Here is a 20,278-nt window from a genome sequence, read left to right as displayed (position 1 = left end):
TACAATAGCTTCAATTAGATATTAATTAAAGATATAAAGAGTAATAGAATAAGGATAGCTCAGTAGGAAAATTCAGTGGAGAAAAGAGGCTGAGTGGCTTGGTTTACACGGGAGACCAATAAAACTTCAAGACAAGAAGTTTGCACCACTTACGTAGGCCACAGGCGTCCTTCCGTTCTCCTGAAGGAGAGGAGACACTGAGGCCTCCCCGGTCGGATCTTAGAAGCCCAGGCATAATTAGTAAGCATGGTGGGTTCCGCGCTCCAGATGGAGACTCAGCCAGAGTGGGAGAGAGAGCGACATGGGGAGACCAGTATTTCGAGAAACTGATCCCCATTCTTTATTTTCCATGGTCTACTTTTATACACTGAGATGTTATGCAAAAGTCACATGGGGTCAGCAGTCCTGACTTTTATCAAAGTCAGGTGCTTCAGACAAATGTATACAGAGGTCTTAGGGGTGTTACATCATCTTCTGGCCAGGGGGGCCTGCTGACAATTTACGACCCTCTCCTTGTGACAGCGGTCAGTCAATCAGGACACTTATTTCTCCAGGGCTGATTATTCTCAAAACAGACGCCACCCAAATAAAGTTACATTCCTACAGGGTGAGGGTGTAGTGGGTTTTAGTTAAGGAAAGAATTTACTTAGCCTAAGGTCTAACATGATTAATATCAAAGGTTAATACTTATTCCTTCTATATATTCATTAATGTGTGTAAGGGCAGGGGATATGGAGACTTAGCAACAAACATTGGCTCAACAAATGAAAAACCCTTCACCAACACAATTTCTAATTAGCCCACTATACTTATAGTTTTCTAACTTCTCTAAAGAACCTGTTTTTAGAGGGTTTAAAGCATCTCGTGCCTCTCATGGTTGGGAGGCTGTGAGCAATCACATGTGGCCCGACGAGCCTGTCAGGCAGGCTAGAGAACCTTCAGAGGAGTTTGTAGGTTAAAACACTCTTATCACGCCCAGGAATTATTATTAACTGGAGCTCTAGGTTAACTCCTTCTCCGAAAGAGGTGGTGGGGGACAGTCCCCCGTAAAGTCAGAGATGTAGGTGAGAGCACAAAGTAGTAAAGTAGGCAGGCTCTGGTTATGGGGGTAGACGCTCAAGGATTTCCAGGGGGACTCCTGAGGCTCGATCCCGCCTTTGCGTATATCGAGCCTCCTTCCTCATGACCTTTGTCACGGGCGGAGTACCTCACTCTGGCCCCCAACAGGTGGTGTCATCTACATATCTGAGGTTATTGATATTTCTCTCGGCAATCTTGATTCCAGCTTGTGCTTCTTCCAGTCCAGCGTTTCTCATGATGTACTCTGCATAGAAGTTAAATAAGCAGGGTGACAATATACAGCCTTGATGTACCCCTTTTCCTATTTGGAACCAGTCTGTTGTTCCATGTCCAGTTCTAACTGTTGCTTCCTGACCTGCATATAGGTTTCCCAAGAGGCAGGTCAGGTGGACTGGTATTCCCATCTCTTTCAGAATTTTCCACAGTTTATTGTGATCCACACAGTCGGTTCATCACTGTAACAAATAAAGCTATTTTATTATATGGATATTAAACCATGTTCTTTCTACAACTTAGATATATTAGCAGCAACAAGACTGTTGCAACACTGAACTAATTTCATATTCACATTTATTCATAAGCAGAGTGAGAATTACAGTAAGGTAACATTTAAGGAATGAGCTCCTCTACATTCCCTCCTGTTTTCATTGGACTTTGCTCTACCTATTTCATTTTCCTAGATGATCTTCCCAAAGGCATCACCCAGCACTCTAGATCATGATTGTTAGAGACAGAAGCACAGAGCGTTCTGAGTAATTTACAGGTAATTACCTAGACCATCAGTAATCCAGCATCCTCAGTTAAAAATACCCTAGACACTAAGAAAGCTGAACTAATCTTTTTTTGAGTCTTGGGAGGATAAATGTCACTGAGGTTTCCTCAGGGGGCTTCCCAAGTGGCTCAGATGAAGAATCCACCTGCCAATGCAGGAGCCACAGGAGATGCAGGTTTGATCCCTGGGTCGGGAAGATCCCTGAAGGAGAAGACGGCAACCCACTCCAGTATTCTTGCTGGGATAACACGATGGACAGAGGAGCCTGGCAGGCTACAGTCCATGGGGTCGCAAAGAGTCAGACACGACTGAAAGTGAACTGAGCACACATGCGTGCGTGAGATTGCCTTAGAATTCATACCAGTGGCTGTGTTACTAAACGTGAATTTCCTCGTGAAGACTCTAATACAGCAGACGAGCCAGCATGGAGCATGCCATGCCTGACTCAGTTTGGTCACCGTCTCATTTTACTCTGCTTTCTTTGATGCAGTAGCATAAAACATGGGAGTGTAGGAACGCACAGATGCTAGTCAACCAAGAGAGAAGCAGTTGAGCCCACAAGCGTGACATGGATAATTTAAGGGTTTGTTATTCATTTTCCAAAAGTATCCTTTCTTAAAAATTGTTAATTTCTGCTGTACAGAAGATATTATTTACTAATCTCAGAACAGGAAAAATTCAAGCCCCTATAAGCTACTGACTGCTGCTGCTGCTAAGTCACTTCAGTCGTGTCCGACTCTGTGCGACCCCATAGACGGCAACCCACCAGACTCCCCTGTCCCTGGGATTCTCCAGGCAAGAACGCTGGAGTGGGTTGCCATTTCCTTCTCCAAAAACTACTGACTAGCAAAGCTCAATTAGAAAGGAAGATAAAATACAGAAACGTAATCGAATTAAAATATACCTTTTAAATTAAGGCAGTTATGTTCTTGAGGGCCAGTAGTGATACAATGCAAAACAAACGATTAAGGATTTTTTTTTGATGAATTGTTTTTGCACATTATGAATAGCTTGAATAAAAAGATTTTTGCATCTATTTCTTTTATTGTGTTCATAGCAAGTAGTATAGGGCTTCATCTGGTTAAATACCGTAATATACCCCAGAATTCCCACATAGATCCTATTCCATGCATTTTTATTCTTTTAAGTGGAGGAAATTTATTTAATGTATAACTAAGACTGGCAATTTTTGTTCCTTTCAAAGACTTACTATGTAAATTCACAGATTCGAAAGGAGTCCCTTTTTGAACTGTGTCCCAATTTTTAGTTTAGAAAATTTGAACTCTCAATATAGGCCCTCAGTAACTGTAGTTGAATAATGATACCAGCTATGCTACTTCACGTGTTTTGTCCTTAATTTTGTCATAATAAATGGCACCAGTTATTTCACTTAAACAATGACCTTGTTGCATTACTTTTATAGAAATACAAGTTGTAAAATTTGGACTCTGCAATGGACTTCACGTTATAAATTACCTATTTCTGGCCTTTATTTGACAGGTGGACAAACTGAAGAGCATGCTTTTTTAAAAAATAAAAATTATTGGAATATAGTTGGCTTACAGTGCTGTGTCAGTTTCTACTGCACAGCAAGGTGAATCACTGTACATACTCACGTGTGCCTGCTAAGTCGCTTCAGTCGTGTCCAGCTCTTTGTGACCCTATGGTGGCCCACTAGGTTCCTCTCTGCCTGGGATTCTCTGGGCACTGGAGTGGGTTGCCATGCCTTCCTCCAGGGGATCTTCCCAGCCCAGGGATCGAATCCGCATCTCTTATGTCTCCTGCCTTGGCAGGTGGGTACTTTACCGCTGGTGCCGCCTGGGGAGCCCACACATATATACACGTATGCCCTCCGTTTTTGATTTCCTTCCCCTTTGGGTCACCACCAAGCACTGAGTAGAGTTGCCTGTGCTGTACAGTCAGTTCTCCTTGGTTATCTATTTTTCCACAGTATCAGTAGTATACACGTCAGTCCCTTCTTGAGCCGACGATCGGGTGAAAGGGAAGGCCTGTTTGGCTGAAAGGATCCCACACCTGCTGTGTATCCTACGCGGGCGGGTGTGCGCGCGCTGCTCATGCATCACGTGGCACAGGGTTGCGGCATCTCGGCAGACGACGAGATGGCTCTCGCTGTGGTCCAGGCCCAGGCCTCCTCCTTGCTGCATCCTTCCTTCCCCATCCTCTCTTTTATCCTCAACTTCTCTTCCTCGGTCTGAACACACGCACCGTTATCTCTCACTTGAAATCCGTCCTCCGCTCCGCAGCCCCTCTCTTTGCTGCCGAGACTCTCGTCTCTCCTCCAGGAAGGAGTCTGCACTCCGTCCACTTTGTCAGCTCTCACGCCCTGTGAATCTGCTGTTGTCTGCTCTTTATCCCCGCTGTTTTGTTATCTCTCTGTCTCCCGCAGTTACAACTTTTCTATTGCCAAGTGTTTTTTTTCAGTCTTGAGTGTAGTGGTTCTCAAACTTTTGGTCTCAGAACCCCTTCAAAATTGAAGATTCCAAAGAATTTTTAATTTATGAAAGTTGTATCTATGGAGTTCTAATATATTAGAAATGAAAACTTGGGTATTTAAAAAATATTTATTGGTGTATTTAATAATAGCTCAATTCATGTTGATGTAAAAACTTTTATGAAAAATAACTACTTGCCAAAACAAAACCAAAAAAACCTGACAGATGAAGCATTGCTTAACATTTTTGCAGATTTCTCTAATGTCTGGCTTAATAGGAGCCAGGTGGATTTTTATATCTGCACATGTCTAATCTGTTGCCATATGTTGTTTTATTTAAAGTTTATAGTGAAAATCTAGCCTCAAATAGATATATAGTTTAAAAAGAGAGTCATATTTCAATAGCCTTTTAAAATAATTTTGCATATTTTTTAGTAGTTCATCAAAACTCAACAGGTGGTCATTTTTTAAAGGTTAGCTGCAATGAGAAATCTGTAGTTTTAAGGAATTTTTCGTACTGTTACCTTCAATACATTGGGTGGGTCTTTGAGTGATTTTTTTTGAGTGGGTCTTTTGCTGTGCATGATTTTATAACATTATGCACTTGTCTTTGGAAGATCTTGGTTACTGAATTATTTGTAAATTCTCCATATACTGTCACAGTCCACATTGTTAAAACCTCATATTTGCTAATATCACTGCTGATCTCATTAAAAAAAAAAAAAAAGGCAGAGAGTATTGGAAAGCCAGATACTACTTTGCAAAACACTAATTTTTACTTGAAAGCTTGAATTTTATCCTTGGCAACAAATTCTGGCTGTTGTTTTCCTGGACAGGACAAAAAGCAGTTCATTTTCCAGAAAACGTCTGGCAAATACCCAAGTCCAAATAATCATAGTTTCTCTCTCAGTGATACTTTCAGTGAAAGTGAAAAAAACAGCTAGTTTAGCTTACACCTCAGTCTTCCAACAATTTTCCCCTGAGACCCCAGTCATATTTCAGTCGATATTAGAAATACTTTATATGTATACTTCCCATTCTGTCACACTGAATAGTAAAGCAACATGTACTCAAGGGTCAAAATTTAAATAAAATTAATCATTTTTACAGCTTCATCAAGGATATCCCTAAGTGAAAACGCTTCCTTGTTTTGTTTACTGCCATGGCAGTGAAGGTTATTGTGACGACTGGCAGAATCTGGTGCCACTGCCTTGATAAGGGCCAAAGGATCTGCAGTTTTACCCATCACTGTGCACCATCAGTGCCAGTTCAATACAGCGAAAGCTCATTGACGCCTCAGGAGTTTTATAAAAGTAGTTTTGATCTCACAGACTTCCTAGTAGGAGCATAAAGTCCCCAAGGCATCTGCAGACCCCACTTGGTTAAGAACCTCTGATTTAGTTGGGCATTTTGTTGCACCAAAATGTGAAACTTACTTCTTCTTTCTTAAAACTCTGATAGAATTTTCTGCATCCTCCATATCCTGAAGTCATCACCTTTCCTAGGATCTAGTATTTGGGGAGAGGGTAAGGGAGATCTCAAGGGATGAGTTTTTCTGAGGCTCAGTATCAATCCTGAAATTTATTCCACTTACTTTAAAGGACTCTTTGCTTTTCTAGGGGTTCTTGGCTCTCCTTGAATTCCAGTGCTGCTGGTCCCAGGAGGGGGCCACCTTGAAGAGTCCTAGATGTTTGGTGTTACCCAAAGCACCATGATACGTAATGAAAGGTGAAACTGAAAGTCGCTCAGTCGTGTCTGACTCTTTGCAACCCCATGGACTGTGTAGTCCATGGGATTCTCCAGGCCAGAATACTGGAGTGGGCACCCTTTCCCTTCTCCAGGGGATCTTCCTAACCCAAAGATGGAACCCAGGTCTCCCTCATTGCAGGCGGCTTCTTTACCGGCTGAGCCGCAGGGGAAGCCCAGGATACATATTACCTGGAGGCAAATCTGCCTGTCATTAGGGCCCATGTTATAGATGATATCCTATTATATGTGTCAGACCCGCATGCCTCAAGTCCCAGTCTCAGCTCACGATGCTCAGAGCACGTTAGTCTTCTTTCTATTCATTGAGTAAAGCCACGCTTACTTCTGTCTGTATGTGCTGTCCTGGGCTGGGCCACTGTGGGCTGCCCAGCTCCAGCCTGTCAGTCAGGTGCTGTCCCCGCCCCCAAAGGTCTTACATTGACTTGGCAGAGACAGGGTGGTAAATCAGAGAAACGGTGTCCAGGACACAGAGACGCTCCCAGGTGCTGTGATGGGAGGAACACGAAGGAAGGACCTGTCTGTCGTGCACAGGAGTTAAGAGGAGAATTGGTGATATTTTAGTGTAATCACTTATATGGGAAAGAATCTAAAAAAGAGTGGATCTGTGTATGTGTAACTGATTCACTTTGCTGTGTACCTGAGACTAACACAGTGTTGTGTATCAGCTGCTGCTGCTGCCAAGTCACTTCTGTCGTGTCCGACTCTGTGCGACCCCATAGACGGCAGCCCACCAGGCTCCCCCGCCCCTGGGATTCTCCAGGCAAGAGCACTGGAGTGGGTTGCCATTTCCCTCTCCAATGCATGAAAGTGAAAAGTGAAAGTGAAGTCGCTCAGTCATGTCCTACTCTTCGCGCCCCCATGGACTGCAGCCTACCAGGCTCCTCGTCCTTGGGATTTTCCAGGCAAGAGTGCTGGAGTGGAGTGCCATCGAGCTATACCCCAATAAAAGAAATTTTTTTAAGTAAAAAAATAATCAGGCAGGGAAATCCTTCTGACTCCAGACTTGAAGGTATTGCCATATGCAAAATTGGCTGTCACTGAATGAAATGTATTAAATATGATTGTAAATCTCTAACCAATGAATCAATGATCCCTTTGAAGAAAGTATAGTGTGTATTCTTTTCCATTGTGTATTTGGAGCCAATAATGAAGAAATGCTCCATCATAGACCTGAGCAATATAGTTAATGGCTCAACTACTTGGGCTTCTTAGTGGATATTAAAAAGACTAGGGAGGAAACTAACTTTAAATAACACTGGGTATAAATTTCTCTAATTTATTGTAAATGGATACTTCACTTAAGTCTTTGTAGTATAGACATTGAAATTTAAAGTATTTTGTATGTTTTCCTGGATTTAACTGATTGTCTCTCAACTAGCCTCTTAGTAGGCTATTACCTAGAAAATGTACTTTATATTAGAACCCTTTCATTCACTTGTGTCCTCTACATATCACTTATTACTTACCCACAGTTTCTTCCATTGAAATACGCTGGCCTAGCAGCCTACCATACAGGCGTTAAAAAGCTTGAGAGCAGTCCATTTGTACTGTGGATGGAAAGATGTCAGCAAAAGATAAATTTAAAGAGAAACTAGCGGAGTTTCAGAAAAGTATGTAAAATCATTTTAAAAGAAGAAAACTATATGTAAAGATTGATATTCAGGCATGTACTTGCATGTAAACATATGAAGAGGGGAAAAAAGCTGGAAAAGACACACCCCAAAGTTTTCCTCATGGTTACCTGTGGTGGTGGAGGGGACTGTGGTAAAAGATAGCGTTCTCTTTTTTTCCCATTAAGTAATCTGTTTCCTTCTGGCTGCACCACGTCTCCGTTGCCGCTCTCAGGCTTTCTCTGTTGTAGCACGCAGAGGCGCCTCTCCAGCCACCGTGCTCTGGTTTCTCTCTGCGGAGGCTTCTCTGGTTGTGGAGCGTGGACTCAGGCACACAGGGCTCCGCGGCTGTGGCACACGAGCTTAGTCACCCTGAGACACGGAGCCGGGATTGAACCCGCCTTCCCTGCGCTGGCAGGCGGATTCCTAACCACTGGACCACCAGGGAAGCCCCAAGGATAACTTCCTTCTGTTTATTTTTCTATACTCTGGGTTTCTTTTTTACAGTGAGTGTGTATTCCTTTAAATTGGATATATGTATTAGAATAATTCAAATGAAAGAAAATCATTGGGACAGCATTAAAGCTGTAACATAGATAAGATACAAAATTCAGAGTAAAGTGTTTAAACTTTTGAACTGAATGGTGGAAAAAAAATCCAGACAGAAGAGTTAAAAGTCTGTATTTTCAGACATAGTTTACCTTTTCTTAAACTTTGTTATTATGTAGACAGACTGATTGATTCTGCTCTTCATGTGAAAAGCTGAATCAGCTCTGTGCACCCTAAATGGACACTTAAAATACAGTTAAGAAAGTGAACACTGTCTACTTGAGAACAGTCCATGAGCTCATTTTTAAAAAAACTCCAAATCTGTGGTTTGTGTTTATCTCAATGGTGTTAATAATTACAGGATGCAGCATAGCTTCTATCCTAACTTCCAGTAAAATTGTTAAATCTGTTACAATTTTATAGGATACCCTTTATAATAAATATAGATGTCTGTCCTATACTCACGTGAGTAGAAATCCTTCTGAAACCATTTCTGTCCGTGTCCCTACTCCTGAAAACACACCAGCAGGTGACTGCCTTTCAGTGTTAAAGTTCTTGATGAAAAAACAAATCTCTAAAGCTTCCAGAAGTATTCCATTTCACTGTATAACAGAAAGAACATTAAATTTTCCGACTGTTTGAAATGATAATAGAGAAGAGTTTCAAACTAAAGTCATCTATATCATTTGTATTAGCAACTTGAAGCTTAAACTGAGATAATTTGCTGTTATCAGATTATATCTGAAAATCATAAGTGTTTAAGAAACAAACAAGTTTATGATATTTGGGGAACTCATTTCCCTTATTTATTAACATGTTATTAGCACTTATTTGCCCTAGGAAAATAGCAAAATAACTGCACCTTTTATATCCTTTCTGTGGTATATATTCAGAGATGCAAATAATGATGATGATAATTATGGTAGCTACTAAAGTGTGTACTTACTACAGAAAGTACTTATTATATGCCAGGAACACCTCTAAGTACTTTACATGTAGTAACTAATTCAGTCTTCATGATAATCATATCAGGTACTATTATTGTTCCCATTTTACAGATGAGGAAGCTGAGGCATAGATGTTAAGTTGTTCAAGGTCACAAATTAGTAAGTGCATGAATCAGGTAATAAGAGAGGTATCTCTCAGCCATCATTTACAATACACCTCAACAAGCATGTTTTTTTACCTGCAGAAATCCTGTTTTCAGTCGTGCTTCTAAAACCCCAGCTGTAGCGTTCCTCTAGCCGGTTTTTCAGAAGGGAAGCAATTTACCTATTAAATACTTCGTGGTGGTGTTTAGGAAACATCTGTTGAGGATTTGGGCTTCCCTGATGGCTCAGCTGGTAAAGAATCCACCTGCAATGCAGGAGACCTGTGTTCAATTCCTGGGTCAGGAAAATCCTCTGGAGAAGGGATAGGCTACCCACTCCAGTATTCTTGGGCTTCTGCTATGGCTCAGCTGATAAAAGAATCCGCCCACAATGCGGGAGACCTGGGTTCAATCCCTGGGTTGGGAAGATCCCCTGGAGAAGGGAAAGGCTACCCACTCCAGTATTCTGGCCTGGAGAATTCCATGGGCTGTATAGTCCATGGGGTCGCAAAGAGTCAGACACGACTGAGCAACTTTCACGTCATTTCATTGAGGATTTACAGTGCGTAAGATGCTGAGTGGGAAATCATGACTCTCAGATGGAATTTTCCAGTTGTCAGTCACCATCTCAGAATGAAGGGTCCTTTCCATTTTGTCCTTTGAACTGGTGCCTGTCACTAGGGGAATGAAGTGCTTCTAGAAAACATTCCCTCATCCTGCACTGTTCATCCCCCACCACCACCAAACTAGCACAGCTCCCCTTGAGCTGATGCCTTCCTCAGAGCTACTTTTGTGTCTCTAAGTTGTTCAAACGTGTTAGTGGCATGGAGACCCAGAGTTCTGGGAGCGGTTGGTTGTGGGGGGAAGGGTACGAAGACGTCTGGAAGGAGCCTCCTGCTCTACAAAGTGCCCCCCTTGGTTGCAGCCCTGACATCTCTGAGGGTTATTGACTGATGCTCTGAGAACCAAGTCCTGAGCTCCTTACATGGCGGTCCTTACAAAAGCCCTTTGCCATCTCGTCCAGGCCACCAGGGTGTCATCACTGATACCGTCTGTGGTCATACTGACCTGTGTGTTGCTCCACTACAGAAGGCTGGCCATTTTTTCCCGCATTCATAGCTTTACTTGTGTTAGGGGTCAGGTCTTGTCCCTGGGCTATTGGGAGCACATCATGGATACTGAGAAGTCTCTCTCCTCATCTAGTATACATGATGGATAAAGGGATGGTGTATTGATTACATTTTAAATAACTTTTGTTTCATTAATAAAGAAAAATCTGCATGCATATCCTGCAGAGTGCAATCAGATGAACAAATCTAAAAAGTTATTTCATGCAAGTTAAAACGAAAATATGATAGCATTTTTTTCCTCATATTGGCAAAAATGTAGAAAATTTGATCATATCAAGTAGGGAACTCTTTTATGGGGAACTGAGGATAATTTGGCATTGCCTGAAGAAGGGAATGGCTACCCACTCCACTATTCTTTCCTGGAGAGTTCTATAGACAGAGGAGCTTGGCGGGCTATAGTCCATGGGGTCGCAAAGAGTCAGACATGACTGAATGACTTTCACTTCACGGGTTGTACAATGGTAAAGAAGCCTCCTGCCAATGCAGGAGACATGGGTCCTGTCGCTGGGTCAGAGAGATCCCCTGGACTAGGAAATGGCAATCCACTCCACTATGCTTGCCTGGAAGATTCCATGAGAGAAGCCTGGCAGGCCCCAGTCCATGGGGTCGCAAAGAGCCAGACACAACTGAGTGACTGAGCACGCATGCATGCACTCACAGCAAAGTTTACAATGTGTGTGTGCTTTAATTTAGAACCTTGCTTTGGGGAATCTTTCCTACACAAATACTCATCTATGTGTACAAGGATCTGTGTATAACTTAAATGTCAGAAAGGGACTATTTCAATAATGGAGTGTAAATGCACAGGAAAATAAAGCAGATGTGAAAAAGGATGACGTGGATTCATGTATGTGGGAGGATGCTCCATGAACTATTGAGGGAAGAAAAGAAAGTTGCGGAATAATAGGTGTAATATGACCCCACTTTGGTAATAAAAATTAGGCAAAGCTGAGAATGTCCACCAAATTGTTAACAGCGATTAACCCTTGGTGAAGAAGGAGGCATGAGAGCAAAGACTTGCCCTTTGCTATGTATTAGTGGTGGTTCTTTACAATTACGTACGGCCTTAATACTTTTTAGACCAAGAGTTTAAAGTCTTGGGATCATTTTCAATCAACATCAAGAATTTGTAAAAGCAGCTAGATAAGAATTCCTCCTAATACCTCAGCTACTCCTGGGAATGCAGACACACGTTCTCAGCACAGTGCCTGATACATAGTTCGTCCTCAGCCGTAGTAGGTGACTGTAAATAGTTGTAAATCATAGTTATAGCCCAGACATTCTAGTTCTTACGTCCTTAGATTTTCAGATGGGTTCATTTTAGCTGGAGATTCACTTTGCATTACTGAAGAGGGTTCCTTGTTGCATTTTAATGCTTACGGACACTGTACACAGTATCACCATCCTGAGATGAGGCCACATTATCAGAGTCATGGTTAAGAAAGTGATATTACAGGCTCTGTATTTCTTCTAAATCCTGTCTCTGCTGGGAGTTGCATGTTTCCTCTCCTTTTTTTTTTTTTTTTTTTTTTTGAAGTATCACACAAACTTCTCTTATTTGAGGACCATTTTTTTTTAATTATTTATTTTTTATTGAAGGATAATTGCTTTACAGAATTTTGATGTTTTCTGTCAAACCTCAGCATGAATCAGCCATAGGGATACATATATCCCCCATTTGAGGACCATTTTTAATAAAAAGTAAAAAGGTCATCAATTCAAGGGAGACTGTAAGTAAAGGGTACCAAAGTTACTTAGACTCAGGCATTGGGTGCTTGGCAAACTCAGGCAACATGATTTGCTCCAGGATCCTGCCCCAGAGTGGACCCAATTCACATATTTATTTCATATTGTAAACCACCCGTGGTGAGGTGGTGACACCCTGTTGTCAGTGGCTCCTGAGGAGTTGATGTCACGAATGTGCTTTGGAGAAATAGAATAGCCTATTCTGGTATTTCGTAATGACCAATAAGTGACTATTTCTTTTAATTGTGTTTTGTGTGATAATACTATATTCAGTGAAATTTAAATGTGCCTATTAAATATCTGGCTAATTCTTAGAATAATTTTTATTCTCAGACCATTTATACCAAATACATATACTGTATTGTGTATATCATTATTTAGACTGTATTTGTGGAGAAGGCAATGGCACCCCACTCCAGTACTCTTGCCTGGAAAATCCCATGGATGGAGGATCCTAGTAGGCTGCAGTTCATGTGGTTGCTAAGAGTCAGACACCACTGAGCGACTTCACTTTCACTTTTCACTTTCATGCATTGGAGAAGGAAATGGCAACCCACTCCAGTGTTCTTGCCTGGAGAATCCCGGGGACGGGGGAGCCTGGTGGGCTGCCATCTATGGGGTCACACAGAGTTGGACACAACTGAAGTGACTTAGCAGCAGCAGACTGTATTTGCCTTAAGTTTCAGACCAAATAATCTCTTCTAGTCCCCTGAGACATAATGAAATAATTTCCATTATGCACCTGTCAGTCTCATGATAATGTACTCAGACTTCAAGAATCTTTACATATAACTTCTTCTAAATCTGCAGTTGTTTGTGTCAATGGAAAATATATTTTTAGAAAGGTCAGGAGGTTGCCTTCTGATTCATGATTTCTGCCTAACTTCTTTAGACAGTTATTTCCTTTGTTGTTTTATACGAGTTTATTATTTTAGACATTAGAAAATATTCATTAGTCTTAAAACCTGAAATTTTTAGCTTAGTTTGTATACTAGTCCCTGAAGGATAAGCATAGTGATTTGGACTTCTTACAGCATTAACCTATGTACTGCTGTATCCTGAAGGACGTAGGTTAATGGAGGACCCTGTTCAGTAGGTTGCTTGGACCCTGTTTGTGTATGCATACATTCAACAAAAGGTAAAGTCTCTGATGGTGGGAAACAATAAACAAAAAATTACTGAATAATTGCAAAGAGATGACAAGTACAGTAAAGAAAAACCAGGGTCCTGGACTGAAGAGTAGTGGAGGAACGGCTGCTGTATTAAGGTGACGGCTCATAAAGGCCTCCTTATCTAGACAGCCCTGGGGCAGAGACCTGAATGAAGTGAGCGCACAACCCCTGGAGGATGAGACTTTCAAGCAGAAGGAGCAGCAAATGTTAAGCTCCAAAATGGATATACTCCTGGAATATTCACGAAAATATAAGGAGATCAGTATGGCCAGAGTAGACCAAGCAAAGAGGAGAAGAGATAAAGTCCGAGAGGTGTTAGGGCCAGGATCTTAAAGGAGGGTTGTGAACATTCTAGAGAGGTGATTTGATTTATGGCTGAAAAGGACCGCTCTGGCTGCACGTGGACAGTGATGAAGGCATGGAGATCAGGGACTTTAAATGTTTTAGATGATGACCACCCTAGCCCCAGCAAGAAATACAGTTTGCAACATTACACTGGAGAACTGGTTCCAGAAGACTAGTCTGGGGGCAAGGTGGGCTCTGGAAACCCTCAGCAGAGAGACGGTCACTGTAGCCAGTCCCCAGAGTGAGTACTTGGGAAGTGAATGCACACGTACCTTGGATTTCTTCTGTTAAAAGAGAGACCATTAAAGAAAGAAAAAGTTTAACAAGAAATCCAAAGATTAAAAACATGCCATGAGATCTCCACTGTCCAGAATTCTTTCAGATATTTCAGAAGTATTAGTCTGGTAGTAAATTGCAAAGAATGAAAAATGCAGACCTGTAATATATGGTCCTTTCAGGCAGACTAAAGATTTGATACCAAGAATAGATTTGGTCTTTTTTTCTCCCATAAATAATGGTGTCTGTAGGTGATATAGAAAGATGAGGTTGATACCCAGAGCATAGAAAATGGTCAATGTAATAAAAAACCTTTTAGATTCGAGTTTAACTAAGTAAAATTTTGTCAACATAAATGTATTTTACCAACGGATTGTTTTCAAGAGGATTATTTTGAGGGGCAGTTAAGTTTACGTTTTGCAGAAGTGTTGGGGCAATATAACTCTTGCATCTGTGCAAAGTTTAATAACAGATAACAAAATACCTCTGGAAATGTTATTTTCCTGTGGCTGTTAACCTGCACAGAATAGATACTTGTTAAAACATTTCTTAAATATTATATTCCGTGTTACTCTAATAGGATTTAAATTGTGTGGGCTTAGGTGTGTTTATGGAGAAGGCAGTGGCACCCCACTCCAGTACTCTTGCCTGGAGAATCCCATGGATGGAGGAGACTGGTGGGCTGCAGTCCATGGGGTTGCTAAGAGTCAGACACGACTGAGCGACTTCACTTTCACTTTTCACTTTCCTGCATTGGAGAAGGAAATGGCAGGCCACTCCAGTGTTCTTGCCTGGAGAATCCCAGGGACGGGGGAGCCTGGTGGGCTGCCGTCTATGGGGTCGCACAGAGTCAGACACGACTGAAGTGACTTAGCAGCAGCAGCAGCAGCAGGTGTGTTTAGATGTGGTGTAGCTATAGGCATACATATAGATATGTAGTGATGTTCCTTCTTAGACCACAGTAATTACTGAATACTAAAATAGTAAACATTTTAAAGCTCTTCTAAATATCTTTTCTTTTGTAGTGTGGAAACCTTCAATTTTGAATGCTGATTGTTGGTGCTTTCCTTCTCTACTGAGGGACAGTAGTAGAATGCTTTAGACAGGAAAGACATTTAAGAAAGTTTTTATTCACCTCTCAGTAGGGGGAAGCCGCACACATCGTCGAGAGCCTCTAGTCCCCTTCCTTCCCTCAAACCTGTGTGTACAAGAGGACCTCCCGTACCGGAGCCCCACACCACCCCACGGGACAGCCTAGAGTAGTGTCTTTCACGTGCTTAGAAATGAAGCATCTATCTTCCACTAAAGAGGAAAAAAGTTGCCTTGCTGGGTGGGGCTTAGAGATCGGACAGAAGTACTGCTGAATAAATTTCAAACAAAAAGTTTAAACATTTAATGTCCTGTTTCCCAGATTTATAAAATACGTATGAATGTCATAAAGTCTGATAATGCCAAAGCGGCTTTGTCAGACTCTCCCTGGTGTCTAATGCTCAGAGATATCTCCCCTTTACTCTCTCTCTCAGCCTCTTACCAGAATTTCAGCAATGGAGTCCATGCCCTACTGGTTTGTTTGTTTTTTAACTCTGTATCAATCTCAAGAAAGAATTAGAGAAATGCTACTTCTTTTCTGTCATCTGTTTTTCCTCCCCCTCCTATGTTTTAAAAAAATAACAGAAAATTTAGATTGGTAGCAGAGAATCAAAGAGAAAAAAGAAAAGGGATATATAGTAAAATTGATGTAATGTCCTCAGAAACATTGAGAGTAGGCCACTAACTTATCTAGGTAACTCTCACTGAGACGGCAGGACTGGATAATGGGAAGGCATATTCAAAACTCTTCGGGGACATCAAAGCATACCTTATTTACACTTCTGATAATTTTTATTCTTGCCTTCCCAGGCTTTAGCCATATGGCTATGAAATCATGACAGAGCAAAGATCAGGAATTCAAATACATAATCAAATCATGAAAATTAATCCAGAAAAATAAACAAATAAAAGTAAATCAACCTTTTACAACCTTCAAAGTATCCTCCCTAAATCCTATTTTCATGCAATGCCAAATCACCAAATATGCTTATTTATGTTACCAATAGGCACAGTTATCGTTTGGATAAACTGATAAATGTGGAAACTAGAAAATTTGCCAGATAACTTTTTTTGGTGAATAACTCTCTAATTTCATTTCAAATTACTGATATGAACATTTAAGCATAACGTGTTTAATATACTGGCTTTTTATTATTGTTCTGCTAAAAAATATTTTTCATTCCTTAATACCATAATAAACCATGAAAGCATAATTAGATTGAATATATAAGCCTTTTCATCTTTTCTATTTCTGTCCGAATAGAAATATTTGCATAATAGTCATTGTAGCAAAACTGAGTTTTCATGTTTAATCTTTTTGTTTTTGACCCTTACTTCTTATTTCAAAATTCAAGGATGTTTGTAATTATGAAGTTGTTTTCTATTGAAAATAATTATTAACAGGCCTAAGTGGTATTCTGCATCATTTTTCTTTCAGTTGATTTTAAGAATTACCACAATGAAACATTTTTGAAAAAGCTCCACTTACTAATTATGGATATACTTATTTAACACTGTTTATTGGAACTGGCTTTAATCTGCAGTGTGTGTTGCTATCCGCTTCGACGTGCAGGTCATCTCACCTGTTTTTTCATTTTCGCTGTTGTTTAAATGTTCAATCCAGGTTCTACATGGTCAGCTATTATGAGCGGAATCACAGAATAGCCGTTGGAGCTCGCCACGGTTCAGTGGCCCTGTACGACATTCGGACTGGAAAATGTCAGGTAAATAAATCATTGTGACTTCCTCTCCATAAAGTCCGCAGGTTATTGAAAGGAGTGAGAGACCAGCACTTCACCAGTTGACGTGCTGAGCTGCGGGAACATTATGGATAATGCTAAAGGGATCAATAGTGTAATGAAGGACTCAGAGAATATAGAGCCCTACTGTCTTTATTCACTGGGAATGAAGGGCCGCCGCAGACTTGCTCATCACAGGGCCCTGAGTAAGGTGGTGGTACTCACAAACCCCTTTGCAATAAATCTTTTCTTCCTTTAAACAAAGTTTTCTGATTTTCTTATTCTTATCATGTGTTTTGTGGGGGAAAAAAACGTGATGATACATTATCATGATTAATGGCTAAATGAAAATTCGCTTTCTAAGTAAAATGAGATCTTTAGCAATTTGAGGACAGTATTCTACTCAGTTCAAGAAAGGCAGAAATCACAATGGCATTTGGTGTGGTTCTGGAAGAAGGAAGCCAAGGCTCTATTTGAAATAATATATTCCTTTTTATGCTTTGATAACTTCCTATGCTTTTATACAACTTTATTATTGATGAGAAGTTCGTCTGGGTCTTCATCTTGACCACTTGGTTCTCCAAATGTGCCACTTGGGTAGATGGAGCACATCTAGCCCCACTTGATGTCAAAGTGATCAGTCTCTTTATCCCAGAGTCACCTTGTTGGTTAATGGCAAAAACAAAGCTAGTAGGCTGATCTAGCTAACAAAGCTACCTGATTGTGGTAATTTATAGTGTTCACTGATAAGTAATTCCAAGTTATTATCCCTTGTCTTCCACTGTAGCAATTATCAATGCTGCTATATTCAATCATATTAGAAATTGTATTCAACCATAATTGATATATTCAACTATATTAGGAGTTTTCAGAAGGAATATGAATATATCATGTAGCTAAATTTTAAATTGCCTCTTGTATTTAATAAACTATTAATTAGTTCCCCAAAAGCTTCTCTGGCAGCTTTCCATAAGATAGATCTAAGAGATGGTAGCAGATTGGTGGTAAAAGTTTCAGGGGTCAGACCAGCTTAGAGGGTATCATTCAGATTTAACACGTTTCTTTATACAGTCCTTCTCAGAGGCCCTGAGGCATGAGTGTCCATTGTGCATTTCCTGTGAGTGTGCACCATTTACCGCACTGATTAACTATTGAGTTTCTTTTGTGTGATTTTTCTTTTAAGACATTAACTCCTTGTTGGTGACTGTATTGCTTTACTCTGAGCTCTCACTTTAAGCAATGAAACCGGTCTGAATACTTGCTTTAAAAATCAAGTTACACGTTGCCTATAACGTTTTCCTCTTGAGAGACAGTCTCCAAGCATCATTTTCAGAATCAGTTGTTATATATTGGAGTTCAGTTGACCCTGAACGTCGCCGGGGTTAGTGATGCAGTGATGCGGTGGTAGTTGTAGAGTCAGTCATGTCCGACTCTTTGCGACCGCATGGATTATCTGTCCAGGCTCCTCTGTCCATGGGATTCTGCAGGCAAGAATACTGGGGTGGGTAGTGTTCCCTTCTCCATGGAATCTTCTCAACCCAGGGATCAAACCCGGGTCTCCTATACTGCAGGCAGATTCTTTACCATCTGAGCCACCAGGGAAGCCCCACATGTAACTTACAGTTGACCTTCCGTATCCCTGGTTCTGCATCTGGGGATTCAGACAGTGCTGGATGGTACAGAGCTGTCATAAGGACTAGAAATCCAAGTATGAGTGGACCCACGCAGTTCAAGCCCCTGTTCTTCAGGGGTCAACTGTATATTATTATTAGCCAGCTTTAGAGAAATAAGCCACAAGCATCCACAAGATGAAGACCAAAAAAAAAAAAAAATCGAACAAGGTGATCTTTTCAAGCTTCTTTAAAATTAAAGTGAGGAAGCCATAGAGAGGACACCATTGCCACCAACAGAGGGAAGAGCGAGGCCTTGTCGTAACACCCAGAGGAGTGAAGGAAGAACCCCGATAAAGAGCTGATGAGGACGGAGCAGGCTGCCCTGAGCACACACCTCCTGACAGCTGCCCTGAGCACACACCTCCTGACACTTCCCCTCCCGCTGGTCTCAGCGATGATCTTAATCAACATGCAAAAAGCATGAATACTTTGAATATCTTATTCCTTTTAATAAAAGTATTTTAGAAACACTCATCAATCAATGACATTCTTTCTTAACAGAAATCTGTAACGTCACACGTATTTCATTTTGTTTTCGTGCCTTATTTTACTGAATTTTGACATTTCAGTGTCCCTGTGATATTTTTCTACTTCAGCTTCTTGATTTTGATATCCCAGTTGTCATTAGTGTTGTACGACGGAATAACCTTTACCTTCCAGCGCACTGTGAAAGGGAAGGTTACCCTTTCCTCTCATCTTTCAGAGCATGAAAACAAAGCTAAATCTCTAAAATCAATCTTAACTGCTTTTGCCAGTTACCAGTTTTATCCAGTGACAATGAGCTCTTAAGGGATTCTCTTAATTCCTTCCTGGTATTAGTGTTGTAGTGTTTGAAATAAGTGAGTCAACAGTTGAAACAGAATACATGAGTATAGTTGGCATGTTTAGAAATGGTATTTTAGAGGTGAATCAGAGGACTTGGAATTTTGAACTAGAAATGCAGTAAAATTTTTTTTTTCCACAAAAGGAAAAATTAACAAGTAAACAAGCAAACAGAAAAATATTCATAAATCATTCCAAATATGCAAATTAAACATCAATGAAGTGCCATAATTTATTAAGTAAATTGTGAAGAAATTTTTCATTTTTTATTGGAGTACAGCTGATTTACAATGTTGTGTTCGTTTCAGGTGTACAGCAAGGTGAATCGGTTACACATAGACATATATTCACTCTTTTAAATTCTTTTCGCATGTAAGTCATTATTGAGTATTGAATAGAATTCCCTGGGTTGTACAGTGGGTTCTTATTAGTTATCTATTACATATATAGCAATGTGCATATGTCCATCCCAATCTCCCAATTTAACCTCCTTCCCCCAAAATTTTAAATAATAATACCAGTGGCTGTTCAGATTTGGAAAACTAATACTTCCTGTGTCACTGTAAATATTATAAAGTGGCACAAGCCTTTCAGAAAGCAATATGGCAATCTTCTTACAATTATTCCCAAAGAAATCACCTAAAATCTGGAAGGAAAAACAGCTCCACACACAACAAGGTTCATCATAACATTTAAAAAAGCTGAAAACAAACAGCCAACAGTCAGTGCTGGATAATCGTCAATGCTGTCCCCTAGTAATCAAGTACCTCAAAAGTAGGATGTCTTGTTCATGGTGAGTTCCAGGAGCAAATTCATATAGTACAAGCATTCAATAAATATGGGTGAATACTGAAGGAAAGATATACAGCCACTTAAAATGATTAAAGACTAGGGACCTGGTGGCACAATTTTAAGTAGGGGACAAGAACAGAAAAGTGTATGATTACAGTCCTATTTTTGTGTTTT

The 20,278-nt window shown here is 40.6% G+C and overlaps 1 protein-coding gene across 1 annotated transcript in view; it reads left to right on the top strand.

Annotated features, from left to right (window-relative positions):
• The window catches only part of WDR7 (WD repeat domain 7), a 353,677-nt gene that overhangs the window by 261,641 nt on the left and 71,758 nt on the right, over window positions 1-20,278 (top strand). Inside the window, exon 26 of the mRNA XM_010854831.1 lies at window positions 16,703-16,802. Coding sequence (XP_010853133.1) covers window positions 16,703-16,802 — 100 coding nt within the window. The remainder of the gene's footprint in view (window positions 1-16,702; window positions 16,803-20,278) is intronic.

The sequence above is a fragment of the Bison bison genome, unplaced genomic scaffold, assembly GCF_000754665.1.
Source record: "Bison bison bison isolate TAMUID 2011002044 unplaced genomic scaffold, Bison_UMD1.0 scf7180017864349, whole genome shotgun sequence".
NCBI classification, from domain to species: domain Eukaryota; kingdom Metazoa; phylum Chordata; class Mammalia; order Artiodactyla; family Bovidae; genus Bison; species Bison bison.
The sequence above is the reverse complement of the archived record's forward strand: the minus strand, read 5'-3'. Positions and strand labels throughout refer to the sequence as shown.